Source organism: Marmota monax, unplaced genomic scaffold (genome assembly GCF_021218885.2).
Source record: "Marmota monax isolate L192 unplaced genomic scaffold, Marmota_monax_Labrador192_F-V1.1 WCK01_AAM20220418_F8-fsc00160, whole genome shotgun sequence".
Classification (NCBI taxonomy): domain Eukaryota; kingdom Metazoa; phylum Chordata; class Mammalia; order Rodentia; family Sciuridae; genus Marmota; species Marmota monax.
The window spans coordinates 180,321-197,485 of NW_026694183.1; the positions used below are offsets into that span (position 1 = coordinate 180,321).

The following is a 17,165-nucleotide window of genomic DNA, read 5'->3' on the forward strand; positions in this document are numbered from 1 at the left end:
TCGGCCCTCACAAGCCCCGTCTCAATCCTGTTGCCACTGCCTATGAAGGCTCGGTTGGTATTTACCTCCACAGTATTCAGCAGGACCCGGACCGAGAAGCAGTTTCCACGGGATCTTTAGCCCTGGGCCAGAGCAGTTCCGGGAGCCGGAATTCAGCCGCTCCGTGCTCGGTGTATGTTCTCGAAGCTACTTTAAAGAGAACAACTATGAAGTGACTATAGTCAAATGTTTCAGAAGTAGTCCAGTGGACCATAGGCCATAGGATTTTAGTCACCTTTGCATCACTGTAATAAAAAGACCAAAGGAGAACAACTTAGAGAAGGAAAGTTTATTTTGGCTCACAATTTTGGAGTGACAGGCCATTGTCACCAGGTCCACAGTTCTGGGCCTCAGGTGAGCAGAACGTCATGGCAGAAGCACAACAGATGATAGCAGCTGAGGACATCGCAAGGAGGAGAAGGAGAGGTGCGGGGAGAGCACTCTGCTCACCAGGGAAAATACAAACCTCAAAGGCACACCTTTAGGGACCCACTTCACCCAGACTCACCCTACCTGCCTGTAGTTACCACCCCATTAATACATTAAAGTGTCTTAATCCACTGGCTTGGTTATAACTCATCATCTGATCATTTGTCTTATGGACCTTCTGCATTGTCTCACACATGAGCCTGTGGGGGCATCACGTATTTAAGCATAATATGCTTCACCCTGTGTTCAGTGCCATCTAGGAGGAGAAGGAGCATGCCCAGGATTCTAATTACAGTGGGAGTTGTGTGGACCATGCCTATTCCCACTTCCTGGAGCTCACACTCTCACCTTCTACTAGCTGCACTTTGGATTCAGAGCAGGAGGATGTAGCATAGAACATGTATCCTTATCAGCTGGAATCCAAATTCCCAGGGATAAATGAATACTTATGGTTGTCTTCTGAGGCTTCTAGGAGGAAAGTGTAGAAACCATTGAGAGATTGATATGCAGTACAGAACTGTAAAATGGTCAATAATCAATCCTTTGTCACTTGCAAAATTGACCTATGTCCACTCTCCATTCTTTTGGAGGTTTTAGGACATACTCTATTTGAAAGTGAAGGATTAGAGCTATGTGGGTGACATCACACTCCCCCCACACAGACATATCCCCTGCATTCATGCACTCATGCATATTTCATCACAGAGTATACATGATCCTACTCAGCCACACTTATGTATGTACGTGCATACACTCATTCCCATACTCTCACCTTCACACAAACTCACAATGCAGTCACCAACACAACTGTCATGTTCTCCTCTGTCACACAATCACTCACAAACTCATTTCCTCTGAGTGTATCAGGAACTTGTGCATATATTTAAAAAACTGTCCTGATTGTCATCAAAAGTTTGGTGCTTATCACTGTAGCCATATAAAAATGAAGATATCATTTTTAGAAAAGGGTATAAGGATTTTATTGCTTTACTCTCCAAGGAGAAGCAGAGGAGACTCCCAGAGGCTGGGATTCTGCCCCTCAGAAAGAAGAGGAAGTTTTTAAAGAACAGATTCATTCTGGTGCTCCCTGAGGAGTGTGTGTGTGTGTGAGATTCATTTGATAACTTGGGAATAGCATTCCTTAGACTTTCTGGCTCATCCCTGAAGTCTGAATTGCTTGGTTTCCATTGTGGTTGGGTGCTGCAATTCAGATAACTTGGCTTAGTGTGGGAGAAAGGTAATCCTGTTTCCTGAGGATATGGAGAGGGAGAGGAAGAGAGAAAGGAAGAGAGAGAAGCCTATTTTAAAATAAGCCACAGTGGCAGAGCAGAAAGGTCAATATTTAAAGGTGGACTACTGTGACGTTTTCTCCAGGCCTGTGAATGTCAGCAGGAGGGTCGTCACATCTGCTCTTTACATTCCTTCCGTGTCCCCATAGCCCTCCAGGACAGCATTTCACCCATGTGGCATTTGAGTGTGCTCTGGTGTTTGCTGATGATGGGGGGTGGTGAGAGAGCTGACCTGAGCTGAGGTCTGCTTGAGTTCCTCTGTGAGAGCAAATGGAAGTCCTATGGGTTAGGTGATGTGCGGGGGCTCGTGGCTGGGCACTGTGGGGAGTACAGTAATAGGGACATGGCTGTGGAAGAAAGGGCACATGGGCTACAGGGGCTGGTGCATCTTGAGTGCAGTGGGGGGTTTAAGGAACCAAAGAGCAAAGTGTGCACAGAAATTAAGGGGATGAGACAGTTGGGGTCTCAGATCCTATGGGTGCAGCAGTCCTGGGGACAAAGGATACAGTGGGGAGGCGGAGACCATGAGCTCAAGTGTCTGAAAGACAGAGGTGGAAAACTTTAAGGACAGTTAAAATCCCCAGGGATAAAAGACCCAAGGGAAAAAGTGCATTTAAATCATCCCTTCATTTAAAGACTATTTGGATGGAAAGACAAACACACAGACACATGGACAGAAGAACTGCAGAAATCTTCCCCATGTACAGCTGCAAAGGCAGGTGGGCCACACAGGAGATGCTCTCAGACATCAGGTAGCAGCCAGTGGGATGGCTTCAGTGAGGAGGTGGGATTGTCAGGGCTCCCAGGCGCTGTGTGCAGTGACTGGTTGGAATAATTTCATGGGCTCAGGAATTGAGGGACCGTGCCTAGTTGTCTGCACCTAGCTCTTGGGAAATTTGGTCAGTTGACTAATAGCCATGTGCGTGAGAGCCCAGATAGAGATACTGTTTAAATGTGGACTTAATCAGTTGCTCAAGTAAAGAAAATGTTTATCGTCTAGCCAGGGTCTCAAAAGTGTGTCAAGGGCTGGGATTGTGGTCCACTGGTAGAGCCCTTGCCTGGCATGCATATGGCACTGACACCACGTTAAAAAGCAGATAAATATGCAAAAATATTGTGTCCATCTACAACTAAAATTTATTTTTTTAAAAAAAATTGTGTCAAGCTGGGCACGGTGGCACCCAATTATCATCTTAGTGACTAGGGAAGGTAAGGGAGGGTGATCCCAAATTCAAATCGAGCCTCAGCAAAGTGAAGTGCTAAGCAACTCAGTGAGACCCTGTGTCTATATAAAAGACAAAACACAGGGCTGAGTATGTGGCTCAGTAGTCACATGCCCCTGAGCAATACTTAAGTACCACCCCCCCAAAAAAAAGAAAAAAAGTGTGTCAAAAAGTTTAAAATGTGTGTGTGTGTGTGTGTGTGTGTTTATGTCTGTTGATAAATTGAGGTCCTGGGAGTTGTTAGAAGTACAGTAGAGAAGCTGAGGGTGGAGACAGGAGCCAAGACCGGAGTTTGAAGGATAATGGGACAAGGAGGCATAATGGTAGCTCTTGGTGACTCAGGGAGGTTGGGAAGACTGTTGGGCTGAACAGAGTGAAGGCCCCAGAGGAAAAGTGCAGGAGCAGATGGGGATATAGTATAGTATCCCACAAAAGGTTTGTGGCTGAGATTTCCAAGGAGGGCCATAGAGGTCATGGGTGCTGGGTTGAGGTCATTTGAATGAGCATGGATATTGATCCCCGTGGAGGAAGTCACAGAGGTGAGAGAAGGTGAAGAAAGTGTGTTAGTCCTTTTTTTCTGTGACAAACACTAGAGGAAAACTCCTTAAGTAGGAAAGATGTCTTAGGCTCATGGATTTAGGCTGTGGTTGCATTCCTCCACTGCTTGTATCTAAGGTGAGAACACATGGAGACACAGGGATCCAGGTGCCTGTCACCAGCTCACAAGGAAGAGCAGGCTCACCACCAGTAGGACCCCATCCTCCCATTTCTAATCACCTCTGTCCTTACCCAGGTCAGATAAGGTCACTTTCTGCTGTACATTGAGAAGTAGGGCTTAAGACTTTTCAATATACGAATTTGGGGAGTACAGAATTCAAGCCATGTTGCAAATTGGTGCAGCCACTACACAAAGTGATATGGAGATTCCTCAAAAAACTTGTAATGGAACCACCATTTGATCCAGCTATCCCACTCCTCAGTTTACACTCAAAGGACTTAAAATCAGCATACTATAGTAATGCAGCCACATCAATGTTTATAGCATCTCACTTCACAAGATCTAAACTATGGAACTAATCTAGGTGCCCTTCAACAGATGAATGGGTAAAAAATTGTGGTATATATACACAATGGAATATTACTCAGGATTAAAGGAGAAGGAAATTATGGCATTTGCCAATAAATGGATGGAGTTGGAGAATACTATGCTAAGCAAGATAAGCCAATCCCCAAAACAAAGGCCAAATGTTTTCTATGATATGTGAATGCTAATTCACAATAAGGGGATCCGACTTGGGAAGAAAATAGTTACTTCTTTAAAAAAAGAATATTTTTAAGTTATACATGAGCACATTATCTTTATTTTGTTTGTTTATTTTTATGTGGTGCTGAGGATGAAACCCAGTGCCTTATATGCACAAGGCAAGCACCACTGAGCACAACCTCAGCACTAGAGTTCCTTTTGATTATATAGAGGGGTGTGAAGGGAGGAGAGGAGGTGTGATAGGAAGGATAGTAGGAAAAAAATCAGGCATTATTACCTTATGTTAATATATGCCCGCATGACTGATGTGATTCTGCAACACGCAGAAAGAGAAAAATGAGAAACTATTCTCTATTTATGTATATCAAAGTGCATAAATGCATTCTACTGTAATGTATAACCAATTATAACATATAAAAAACAAAAAATGGATTCAAGCTATGAAACAATGTATATGTATACATATAAAATTCAAAAGGCATATTTTCAAATTGTAGCTGTGTGTTTGCAATATAAGAAGAAAGCTGCCTAGAGAATTGGAAGGAAAGGGATTTTTTTTCTTTCACAGGCAAATGTTAAACCTTCCATCCCATGTTCCACCCTCTTCCATTAATGCAACTCATTCTGTGTTGGCTAAGAAGTTGACAATTTAGTCCACACAGACAGACATGTACATCAGTGTTTATAGCAGCTTCATCCTAAGGAAACAACAGAGGAAGAAACCCTCAAGGAGGTCTTCAACAGGCTCCTGGAGCAATTTCTGTGGTTGTCCAGACTAGAGGATATCATCCAGTGGTGAAGAGCAATGAGCTATCCTGCCATTGAAACACAAGGAGGAACCTAAAACTGCAGGTTTCTAAATGCACGAAGGCAATCTAAAAGGCCACCCTGCAGAGCTCTTCTCTATGGGCAATTACAGACACCCCATGAGAGGGTCAGTGGGTGTCAGAGGACTGCAGAAGGGAAGGATGGACGGTAAAGCACGGTGGATTTTTAGGGCCCTGAAACTTCAGTAGGATATGGCAAAGATGGGTCCATAACACACATTTTTCCAATTTTATATGCAGTTACAACAAAGAGTGAACTCCAAAGTAAGCAATGGACTTCAGCTCAGAATAATCTACACACAGTTTGATGCTGTAACACAGATCACACATATTCCAGATGTCACAGTTATGGAGACTATGTGCAGGGAGTAGGGGTATATTGAACTCTAGCATATGCTCGATCGTTCTTTAAATACAGATTGCTTTAAAAGCTGAAGTATTAACGTAAAGATGTATAATGCATCAAAACCAAATGGCTCTTACCTTGGAAGTGAAAGGTACATTCACTATTGATAAGGAGTATCATTCAGTACACTAAGTGACTAAAGGAGCAAAACCTCTTCAGGGCATGAACAGATGACTAGGAGCATTGGACAGCACTCCAACTGCATTCATGATAAAAGTGCTTAGCAGGTGCTGTAATGGGCACTTCCCTGATAACATTGTTAACCACTACCCTATGTGCCCCCCCCCCAAAAAAAAAAAAAACATCATCACACATCCCTACATCCCTTAGCAGCTCCAGGACTGCCAGGATCAGCATCCTGCAGAGCTTTGGCCACAGAGCAAATGCCAGTCCAAGACAATGCCACCTCCCAGCTGCAATGGACCTGTGCAGTACAGCGGTAGTCACCGACCAGCACAACCCTAACTTAGATGTCAGGACAGGTGGACAGTGAGTCCACACAAGTGTATCTGCCCTCCAGGGACAGCCTGAAGTGACACAGGAAACGTATTTTCCACTGTGTGCCACTAGTTGACCTGTGGGAATGGGTGTCCTGATCCTCATGCTGGTACTCAGGAATATTTGGCCCTGGGAAGATGTGGCAGTTTGCCCTGAGATGACAGTAAATGGTCCCCACTGGACTGTCATTCAAACAGTACTGCTCTGAGCTCAGTTCTCCACCTAGGGGACCTGCTCTGACCTTTCCTGTGTCCCTACCTGCACCAGCAACTCCATTATTTACAAATGAATTGGTTCTCATATGAACACAAACCCGCCCCAATACATAAAGGTATTGTGATTTAGAGAGGGGTTAGTGCTGCATTTTAAGATTGAAGGTGAGGCCAGGAGTGGTGGTGTATGCCTGTAAACCCAGTGGCAGCTGAGGCAGGAGGATCCCAAGTTCAAAGCCAGTCTCAGCAACTTATCAAGGCCTTCAGCAACTCAGTGAGACACTGTGTAAAACTTTTACAAAGTAACTAAGTTCTATGGACGTGGCTCTGGGTTTAAGTGCCACTGAGTCCAATTCCCAGAATATAGGGGGGAAAAGGGTAGGTGAGGATGTGACCATTTATCTATTATATGTAAAAATATCTGTGTATTTTTTTTAACAAAATGTGGAAGCGTGAAGTTATACTGCTACTGTTATGTAGAGCCCAGAAGGAGAGGTTTGATTCCTTCATGAGGAACTAGGCCTTTCCTCCTGGAGGTAGGCAGGCAGAAGGGGTGCTTTGCTCCAGGCAGCTCCCCTTTCTCCCGCCAACCGCAGTCTGGGCGGTGTGGAGTGGCCCAGGTGGATGCTGCACAGGAAAGGAGTTTGCATCCCACCCAAGGATCCCTACACACAGGAAAACAAACCCTTTCAGGAGAATTCTGAATAAGCCTGCCTGTTCCTTGTCCCTGAGAAATATTATCTTCATTTCATTGTGCAGAAAAAAAAAAACTTTCCCCTTTATTCCAGAATTTGATGCTAAATCTGTCTTCCCAAGCTCTGTTTTCACAACTAGTCAAAAATTAACAGTTTGGAACAAACTTTCTTGGAAGCTATAAACTTACTGATCATAGTAAGAAGAATTATCCATGAACAAGGTGCACTACTCATTTCTCCACTGCATTTACTCCAGAGAAAATTTCCAGGAGTGCAGCACTTGGTCGACTAGTGATTCAACTGACCTGGAAGGACTGAAGAACTCATCCATTCCATGTGCCTCCAGGAACAGGAACTAGGATGGCTGTCTACAGCATGCTGTGCATAGGGTGAGGACCACCAGCTCTGTTCCCCTCCACCACAACTATGTGGGTCCCACAGTCAGCCAGCTAAGGACTCCAGTGCTCTTTAGGGTTTTCAATAGAAAGACAAGTGACACTTCCATCCATTTTTCTGTTGATGTTTTGAGTGTAAATACTTAAACATTTGTGTAAAAATATGCAACTGATGTAATTTTGATACAATTAGGCAGTTTTTAATTGTATTTGGAACTGGCAATGAAGACCAGGATTGCTTTGCTCCTGAGCTTCATCTACAGCATTTCTTGTTTATTATTCTTGAGATAGGGATTACATTGTCGAGGCTGGCCTTTCATTTGTGATCCTCCTCTCTGGGTCTCCCAAGATTTGGAGAAAATAGTTTTTTCCACAGTACTCAGCAGGATTTGTTAAATTTTTTATGCAGACAAAGCAGAGTCTGGATAGTTTGGATACCGTGAATTCATGGGTCATGAGAAGAAAGGGGCTGACAGTGGGAAAACACAGTGAAATTAGGTCATTAATGTTCACCTCCCACCAAACGTGGTTTGAAAACAGAGCAATATAAAGACTTAATAGGGAGGAGAGGGTGTGGAAAGTCACAAAGGTTCCCACCAGGACAAGGATTCTCTGGGTGGCTCTGGACTCAGGGCAGGATCTTGGGGAAGCTTTGATGCTATGAATGTGCTGAACCCTCTGCTTGTGCCTGTACAGAAGGAGAACCATGGAGCCACTGGACCAGATCATGAGCACGGAAAATACAACCTCAGGAAATACAAATAATGCTGCATATAATGAATCTGTGAATTTTTCACGACCTACAGTAAAACAGTACCCATAATCCCTTTTCTCTGTTGTGTTTACACTGTTCCATTTGCTGTGTATATAGAGAGGAAAAATGGAATTCACCACCATGTACAGGATCCAGCAGAGGGAAATGGAGAAGCCAATGTACTTTGGAGCTTTTCCTTTGAGATCCTTCCAACAGGAGTTCATGGGGCTGATGGTGATGTTCTGGAAGATGCTCAAGAGGCAGGTGATGAAAATGGACACACTCCTGCCCACCCGCTGAATATACAAAATAACATGGCATCCAGAAATACTGAAGAAGTATCTCAGCCCAAAAGCAATCATTGTGTGGGGAATTCCTCTAGCGAGAATGACCAAAGAGTTGGCTACCATAAGGTGCCCAAGAATCAAATCTGTGGACCTTAATGTGCACCCACTGCAGGAAAGCACCAAATGATAATAAAGTACAGAGAAATTTCCCAGAATTCCAACAGCATTCTGTGATAAAAGCATCAGTCCTATTGCCACATTTGTGGGGCCCATTCTGTAATTCAAAACATTGTCCTTTATATTATGGCAAGAGTGGTTCCCCTCAGAAAAATGACTCCTTAATAATAGCTGTGCCCAAGTATCATGGTGAGCACCTTCCCTACTACCTGCAGAGCTGAGGAAAAATGATCACTGAAACCCACAAGTTTGAATCCAGCCTGAGCTACATAGTGTTATCCCCATCTTAAAATAGTTTTTGACACCAAGATTAATTTTCATTGAAAGTACTTGTGGGATTAAAAAGACATCAAGATGTACATGTTGATGGGGAGAATTAACAATGTACTTTATAGGAAAATAAGAATTGATGAGGTGATGCTAAATTGGGAGGAGAAATAAAAAATGAGACCAAATGCTTAGGAAGAATTTAGCATGTACTATTTCAGAATGAACTGATATATTGTAGTCATGTTGGATATAGAACCTCAGTCACTATCCACACCATTCAATAAATCAGATCTCGGTGGATTTCTGACCTAAAGTTTAAAGGTCAGTCATGGCCATTTTTTTTATAATAACAAAAACTATTTCTATGGTTTTAGAAAACAAAACACACATTAAACAGTACAAACACATCAATTTTTACATGTCTGTGTTTTATGCTCGTGACTGTTCACTGTGCTCTCTCCTCAGCTTCCTTTCTTACATCCAAAGTCACAATAGTTTTAAAGCATAATATTTATTCTGAAAATGGACCACTGGACTTTCTATTGCTCATATTGTTATTTTAGGAATAAAAGAATAGTGTAATATATAAGTGAACTATTAGGAAATATACTTTGTTCCTAAACAATGGAACATGACAAATTAGTTTAAAATGAAAATGAAGTCCTCACCGATTTCAGGCTAAAAGTGTCTGTGCATTGATAGATACATTGGTGAAACTCTTAGTAATGAAACAGGATTTGTGGAGGACATTTCAATACAAGAGATGCATCAGTAGAAGTTGGAGGCTATGAATTCTACCACTTTGCATGAATTGAAATAAAAAGAAAAATATCCTGAGATTATGATAAATATTGTAACATTACTACACAGGAAAAGTTCTCATCATTATAATGTTATAGTCTGTATGTCCAGCAGGGAGAGAAGTCTAGCCACAGCCATCCCAGCAGACGGATTCAGAGGAGACACAATTCCTATCTGCACTAGGTGGATTGTAATGTAGAGTTGGAAAAAACAGCTTTTATTCCAGAAACAGTCCCAGGTCTGGGCTTCTGCACAAGAGGAGGTGGTCCTTACATTTCCATCCTCATCTTCACTATAGGCAGGAATGGCTTAAACCCACAGCCATTGTAGCAGTTCAAATATGTTCTATGATTTTCTAAAGTAACAAGAAACGCAGATTAGTTGCTAACTAGAGACCTTCAACACCTTCCAAATCAGAACTCTCTTAATGAATTTTTTTATTCACCTAAAAACGTCTTCAGTAATAATTTTGTTATAACTTTAGGAGCCACAAGGAGTTGGCACCAAGTCAGGGACACTCTCTTTTACTACTGCGATCATAGTGAAAGAATTATTCCTCTTTTGTCTGCCTTCCCACCAAATCTCTTTCTACCCCAGAATTTGTTTATTTCCTCTGCAGACTTTAGCAGAATTTTGATCAATTTTCTTACTATCTCTTCTGAAACAAAAGACTGATATTGAAAATACTCACTGTGCTTCTTGTGTGCAAGGTGCTGGGCTCAGTGTGAGGTCCTGACAGCCAGCATGGAGGGAGGGAGGCAGCTGGGCCCTGAGATAAAGGTCTGTGCTCCTGTGACCTCACTTCCCCTCAGGGCTGCAATTATCACTTCACCTGGAGAGGCAATGACAGTGCAGGCCTGGGGAGCCCAGGACAAGGCTGAAAAACTTTCTCCACACTTGCCAGTTACTAATGCAATTATGAGTTCCTTGTTAGTAACTTCAGAACAAGTGTTGAAGAGTTTGGGAGAGGCTGCTGCTGTTCCATAATTCATGGGGGCTAACAGAGGAAATAGTGAGGTGTGATCCATGAGGGACATACAGAGGGTTTGTGCATCTCACTGGACTCCAGGCTTCCCTGACTAATTACCCCAAATCTTACTAATTCTGCCTCTTTTCCCCTCTTTCTCCATTCCCATCTTCTTTGGGGAGAGGCTGGGACCTGGATCCAGGCCTATCTGGTAGCCCTGTCTCCTCATCTCAGGCAGGCTGGTGTATGGAGAGTGCAGACCACACCCAGGGTGAGTGCTCCTGATTGTGACATCTGATGGTGTCATTACTTCCATGTCTTGGAGATGGAGCTTGTCACCAGGAAGGAGAGTAACCAACAGGATGGGTTACTTGCAGCATATGCTGAAGGGCACAGTGTGGAAACATTAGGGCTTGGAGTCTTAGGCACAGGGTACATGTTCCCCAGCACTGGAAAAGACCTGAGTTGCACTTATGAGGACTTGGGTGTCCTGTAACCAGCTCCCAGGGGAGACATACATGAAGATCTCCTCCATTATTTTTCATGGAGTCTTGAAGGAGCCAGTGCCTCTTGGAGGTATCCAAAGATGACCTGCTTAACCAGAACTGCATGAAGCACTTGGCTCTGTGGTATAGCAGCAGTTGATATAAAAGGCAGAGTTCTAGAAGACATAAGCTGATCATAAACAGCAGATTGCAGAGCAGAAGTGAGATATCCAGCAAATGTGTGTAATCCATAGGGTCAATTCTAGCTTTCAAACCTGCAGGAGAGAATAGAACACTTGGAGTTCCTGGAGTGGGTGGAATCCCTGAAGCCAGCCACAGTGACCTGCTGGGCAGGATGATCTGGAACTCTGGGCTGCATGCCAGGATTTGGATCAATCAGTCCTTGGTGGAGTGTGTCAGTCTGGCCTCTATTGTCAAAGGGCTAAAAATATCCAGGAACATGCTGGTCCCAGTGTCTGGCCAAACTAGAGACAAGCCAGATGAACTGGCCCTACTGTGAGAACTACATGGCTTCATGCATCCCTGGTAAGCAGGTCATGGTCCTGATGTTAATTTGAGATATTCGGAGCTGAAATGACCCCATTGTGACAGTTGTAACTTTACCCATCCATATTAGTTTGAATGGACTGATCCGTTGGAACTGTAGTCAGGTGTGGGGTCACTGGGGGAGACATGTCACTGGGTGTGAGCACTGGAAGAGGGCATCTTTCCTTATGGCTTCTTCCTGTCTTCCCATTCTGCTTCCTGTCTGCCTTGAGGGGAGCAGGTACCCTCTACCATGCCATCTCCCCAAGATGCTCTTCCTCACCTTGGGCCCAGAAGAATGACATGAGCCTTCTGAGACCATGAGCCCAAAAAACTTTCCTCCTCTAGGTAATCCTTGTTGGGTGCCTTTGTCACAGCAATGGAAAGCTTCCTAAAGCGGCCTGCATATAATTTGGGTTACTTTATCTTTTGCAGATCAAGAGGTTCTATGTATCTTTTCTTCAAGAATGGACTATTGGCTATTCCCTAATGAGAAATAAGGACAAGTGGTAACTGTTTAGACTTTATAGCTCTATTGGTTTCCCTTAGTACTACAATGACATTCTGCCAAAGATCTCAAGACTTGGCTTGCCCTTTGTCCCTGGTTCTGGATTCTGAGCTTGAAAAATATCTGTACATACAAAAGAAATAAAAATGTCAAAATTCACTAAAACATCAAAATCCAAATGCACCTTTATTTTAAAAATGTGCACATGTATTGAATATATAAACATACATGTGTCTGTGCATACATATCACTTGGATTTTGTTTATTATGCATCAAATATTCTAGAAAATTATATGTAATATGAATTTATATTTAAACACCTATTTCAACAATGGCAAATCCTTTGGCATAAAATCTGCTTTCTGTTGTTTTATTTCTCATTTGTTGATTCATTTTTAAAATTATATGCCTGTATTTCATATGTATGCCTGCTTTTATGCCTGTGTTAGCTAATGAATATGATATATTCATATTGGCTAATGAATATGATATATTAAATATGGAAAACATTGGTCAAATATTCTCATTATGACACTTGTTCTATACAATTGGTATATTTCTAGATCCAGTTTTCAATCAAAAAATCAAAATGTGAACAAAGAATGTGTGATACTGACCATTCAAAGATGAATAAAAAATAAAGTAATAAAAACCATCCATGATGAAGGTGGTTTTGTGTCCCTAACAGATTAGACAATAAGATGACAAATAACCCAATCAACAAATGGGCCAAGGACCTGAACAGACACTTCTCAGAGGAGGACATAAAATCAATCAACAAGTACATGAAAAAATGCTCACCATCTCTAGCAGTCAGAGAAATGCAAATCAAAACCACCCTAAGATACCATCTCACTCCAGTAAGATTGGCAGCCATTATGAAGTCAAACAACAACAAGTGCTGGCGAGGATGTGGCGAAAAGGGTACTCTTGTACATTGCTGGTGGGACTGCAAACTGGTGTGGCCAATTTGGAAAGCAGTATGGAGATTTCTGGGAAATCTGGGAATGGAACCACCATTTGACCCAGCTATTGCTCTTCTCGGACTATTTCCTGAAGACCTTAAAAGAGCGTACTGCAGGGATACTGCCACATCGATGTTCACAGCAGCACAATTCACAATGGAAGTGTGACTGTGGAACCAACCCAGAAGCCCTTCAATAGATGAATGGATAAAAAAAATGTGGCATTTATACACCATGGAGCATTATGCAGCACTAAAAAATGACAAAATCACAGAATTTGCAGGGAAATGGATGGCACTAGAGCAGATTATGCTTAGTGAAGCTAGCCAATCCCTAAAAAACAAATACAAAATGTCTTCTTTGATATAATGAGAGCAACTAAGAACAGAGCAGGGAGGAAGAGCAGGAAGAAAAGATTAACATTAAACAGAGACATGAGGTGGGATGGAAAGGGAGAGAAAAGTGAAATTGCATGGTAATGGAGGGAGACCCTAATTGTTATACAAAATTACATATAAGAGGTTGTGAGGGGAATGGGAAAATAAACAAGGAGAGAAATGAATTACAGTGGATGGGGTAGAGAGAGAAGATGGGAGGTGAGGGGAGGGGGGATAGTTGAGGATAGGAAAGGTAGCAGAATACAACAGTTACTAATAGGGCATTATGTAAAAATGTGGATGTGTAACCGATGTGATTCTGCAATCTGTATTTGGGGTAAAATTGGGAGTTCATAACCAACTTGAATCTAATGCATGAAATATGATATGTCAAGAGCTTTGTAATGTTTTGAACAAGCAATAAAAAATAATAGCATTTAAAAAAAACAGTCTTTATAATATTAAAAGAACTACTAAAAGACTTAAGTGACCCCTCAAGGTAATGTGTGGTCAAATGGAATTACCAGCGAAGAGACCCAGAGGACCCTGAGAGCAGATCTGGAGCTGTTCCAGAACTGAGAAGGAAGTTTCCCAAGAGGGATGTAAGATATAAGCAGAGAGAAGGAGAGAGAACTTTAGATATATCTTGAAACACCAAGGGAAGAAGGATACAGGGTACCACGACAGGATACACCGTAACCATGTTTCTTTCAACAATCAAAGCCCTATCATGTTTTTTCCCATGTTACAGGAGCATTATAGTTGTACATACTGATGAGATTTGTTGTTACATATTACATATTACATATTCACACAATACAGAGAATTAAAATATAATTTGCCCATTGTCCCCAGCACTTCTAATACACTACCATCCCTTGGTCCCTTTTCTCTACTAATCTGCCTTTAATTTTTGGAGATCTACCTACACATTTCTTTTCCCTTTTCATCATTTTCACATGAAAGAGAAAAAATATGACCCTTGATTTCAGTTTGACTTCTTTTGCTTAATTTGATTGCATCTCATTCCATCCATTTTATTTTAATGGCTGGAAAAATAGCCTTGTGTGTGTAAGCCATATGTTCTTTATTCATTCATTGATAGACACCAAGGCTGGTTCCATAGATTGGCCACTGTGAATTGTGCTGGTATAAACATGGTTATGCATGTATAACTGTGGAAAGATAATTAAATTTTTCAGGATACATATTGAAGAGTTGTAGAGCATCATCATATGGTGGCTCCATGCCTAGTATTTTGGAGAACCTCCATACTGGTTTTAATAGTGGAGGCACTAATTTACAGTCTCACCAAAAGTGTTTCATATTCTCCACATCCTCTCTAGCACTGATTATTCATATTCTTCTTTTTTTAAAATTTGAAAATATTATTTTAGTTGTCAGTGGACCTCTATTTTATTTATTTGTTTAAATGTGGTGCTGAGAATTGAACTAAGTGCCTTACATATGCTAGGTAAGTGTTCTACCATGGGAAGAGCTGTGCCTGAGGAGTCCCCAGATCCTCAGCCTGTAAGGAGAGGGGTCATGAGAGTGAGTTATAAGGCTATCAAATGGGAAGTGAGGGACAGGCCATCTAAGGGCTCTTATCACAGTGTTATGCTCACTCCACCAAGGATATTGTCAACACTCTGGATAATTTATTTTTTTCTTAAAAAAATCCTTCTTGTGATACAATGCTAAAGCCAACTCTAAACTTGTCCCACTCTAATGACCAGGGTCCAGATATTGTGCCCTGGGAAGTCTCATTGCCTTATTTCCAGATTGTACTGGTTGGCCAGGTAAAAGTCCCAGGTGTAGTGTGACCATGTAGATGTCAGAAGAACAGGTAGATGATATTGATGCCCCAAAGCTTTATTATTTAAAATACAGAATAAGATTGTAGATCATAGTAAGGAAGAGATGATCTGAGGAGGCTGAAATCAGAATCAAGGAGGCTGTGTGCAGCTGACACCTCCTGATCCCGAGGGAAGAGTCTATGCATCATATGGATATAGCAGAAAGACCACTTTATTAGCCTATTGTCCTCTTCTATGTCAAAACCTAAGACATTGTATATTTTACAGAGAGAGATCATAGTTCACAGTTTCATGTCCACCCACGTTGGCTCAGTTCTTGTGTGGCCCCATGGTGTATCATAAGGAGGTGGTGGGCATCATGAGAGGAATGTGTGTGTGTGAGATCACATGGAGAGTCTGAAAACTAGAGAGCAGACTGAGGCCAATCCTCTCTTTTATATCAACTGCTTCATGAGAACTAGTGAGAGTCTCATGAGAAATACATTTATTATTTCAGTGGACAAAGACCCAGTGACCTGTCAACCTCCACCAGGGTCATCTCATACAAGTCCCACCACCTCTTACCATTGCCACACTGGACACCAAGCTTCTAATTAAAATGTTTGTGGGACACACCACACCCAGTAGGAAGGGCATCCATTTTTACAAGGAATCGTGAGCCCTTCCAAAACTCCATGAAAGAGCAGAGTGAGGCACAGGCAGCAGTGAACTCCACCCCTACAAAAGAAAGAACAGGAAATTCCTTTGCAGGAAAGCAAACTCAATACCAATCTCAGCAAAGACTAAATCCACTTCATACAAGTGGATATGGTAAACACAGAACACTGGAACTCAGAAGAACAAGGCAGTTTCTGGAATAATCCAGGTAAAACACGGTTGTAGGTATGGACGGCAAACAGGGACATCATGCCGAGGCAGATCTAGGAGCAATTAGGTGTAACCACCTTCAAAAAGAGTGAGCTCTACTGTAAACATGCTTCCTTTGAGAGAGATTTCCCTCCCTGTTGGTTCTTTCTCCCTGTCCTCAGGTCACCTAGGAAGCCCTAGGCACCTAGAGCTGCATAGAAGAGTGTTCAGATCAAGATGTGGGAAAGAGGAACAGATGAATTCTATTTAAAAAAAAGGAAGAAGGTACTATGTGACCACAAGTGTTTTCCAAACTCTTCTGTGTGGCCTTCAGTTTTTGTCTGAATAAGTCTATTTGACACCTGTTAATCACTGGACTCTATATTTGTTAGATGTGCTTGTTATTTGCAGTTTGGAGATAGTCAAGGTGGCCCCTAGCCTTGGGAAGACTAGCTCTGCCAGGGCTGGGAATCTCTTAAAGGAAGAAATTGACTTCACAGAACATGGGATTCATATAAAAATTCATCTACCCATGGCTGTGGGTAAAAACCTACCAGATAGGAAATGGGGTGAGCAGTTAAGGAAATCTCAGGTATAATATACTGACATGTTAGAGGTTCTGTATTCTGAATAGGAGTTTTGTCACATAATTACATGATTAGTGTTCTTCACATGGGGGAATGATGTGTATTTAAGAGAGACAATGGGTAAGTGAGTTTGTCATATTCTAGTGACCATTTTCTATATGTTATGGTATTCTACTATCTACATTAACATGCACAGTAAAATTTATCATATTTAAAAATTGGGCAAACTACATGAGTACATGTAGTTTTAGAGAAGACAGAGTGGCCAACATATATGTCAATTATACTTATAATGAGTAACCAGTAAAATGCACAAAAATACAAGGAGATATTACCTCACAAGTGTTGGATGGTTAATGTGAAAAAGACCAGAGAAAACAGTGTTGGCAGGAATATGGGGCAAGTCAACCTTGGGCAGATTATGTGGGAGATCAGCTAACCTGGCAACCCCACCATGGAAAAGTGCAGGAGGACGCCTCTGAAAATATAGAGTAAAACTCA

The 17,165-nt window shown here is 42.0% G+C and overlaps 1 protein-coding gene across 1 annotated transcript; it reads right to left on the reverse strand.

Annotated features, from left to right (window-relative positions):
* Window positions 1-2,229: 2,229 nt before the first annotated feature.
* On the reverse strand, window positions 2,230-8,591 carry LOC124107764 (vomeronasal type-1 receptor 4-like). The gene is made up of 2 exons (XM_046465971.1): window positions 7,716-8,591; window positions 2,230-2,295 (listed from the first exon to the last, which is right to left on the reverse strand). The coding sequence occupies exons 1-2, from the start codon at window positions 8,589-8,591 to the stop codon at window positions 2,230-2,232; spliced, it is 942 nt and encodes a 313-aa protein (XP_046321927.1).
* Between the last annotated feature and the right edge of the window lie 8,574 nt (window positions 8,592-17,165).

Coding starts and splice junctions, on each gene's coding strand:
- LOC124107764 (XM_046465971.1), bottom strand. CDS start 8,591: ATGGGCCCCACAAATGTGGCAATAGGACTGATGCTTTTATCACAGAAT. Junction 2,296..7,715: donor TCATGACCCATGAATTCACG/GTATCCAAACTA, acceptor TCTGTCTTTCAG/ACACTTGAGCTCATGGTCTC.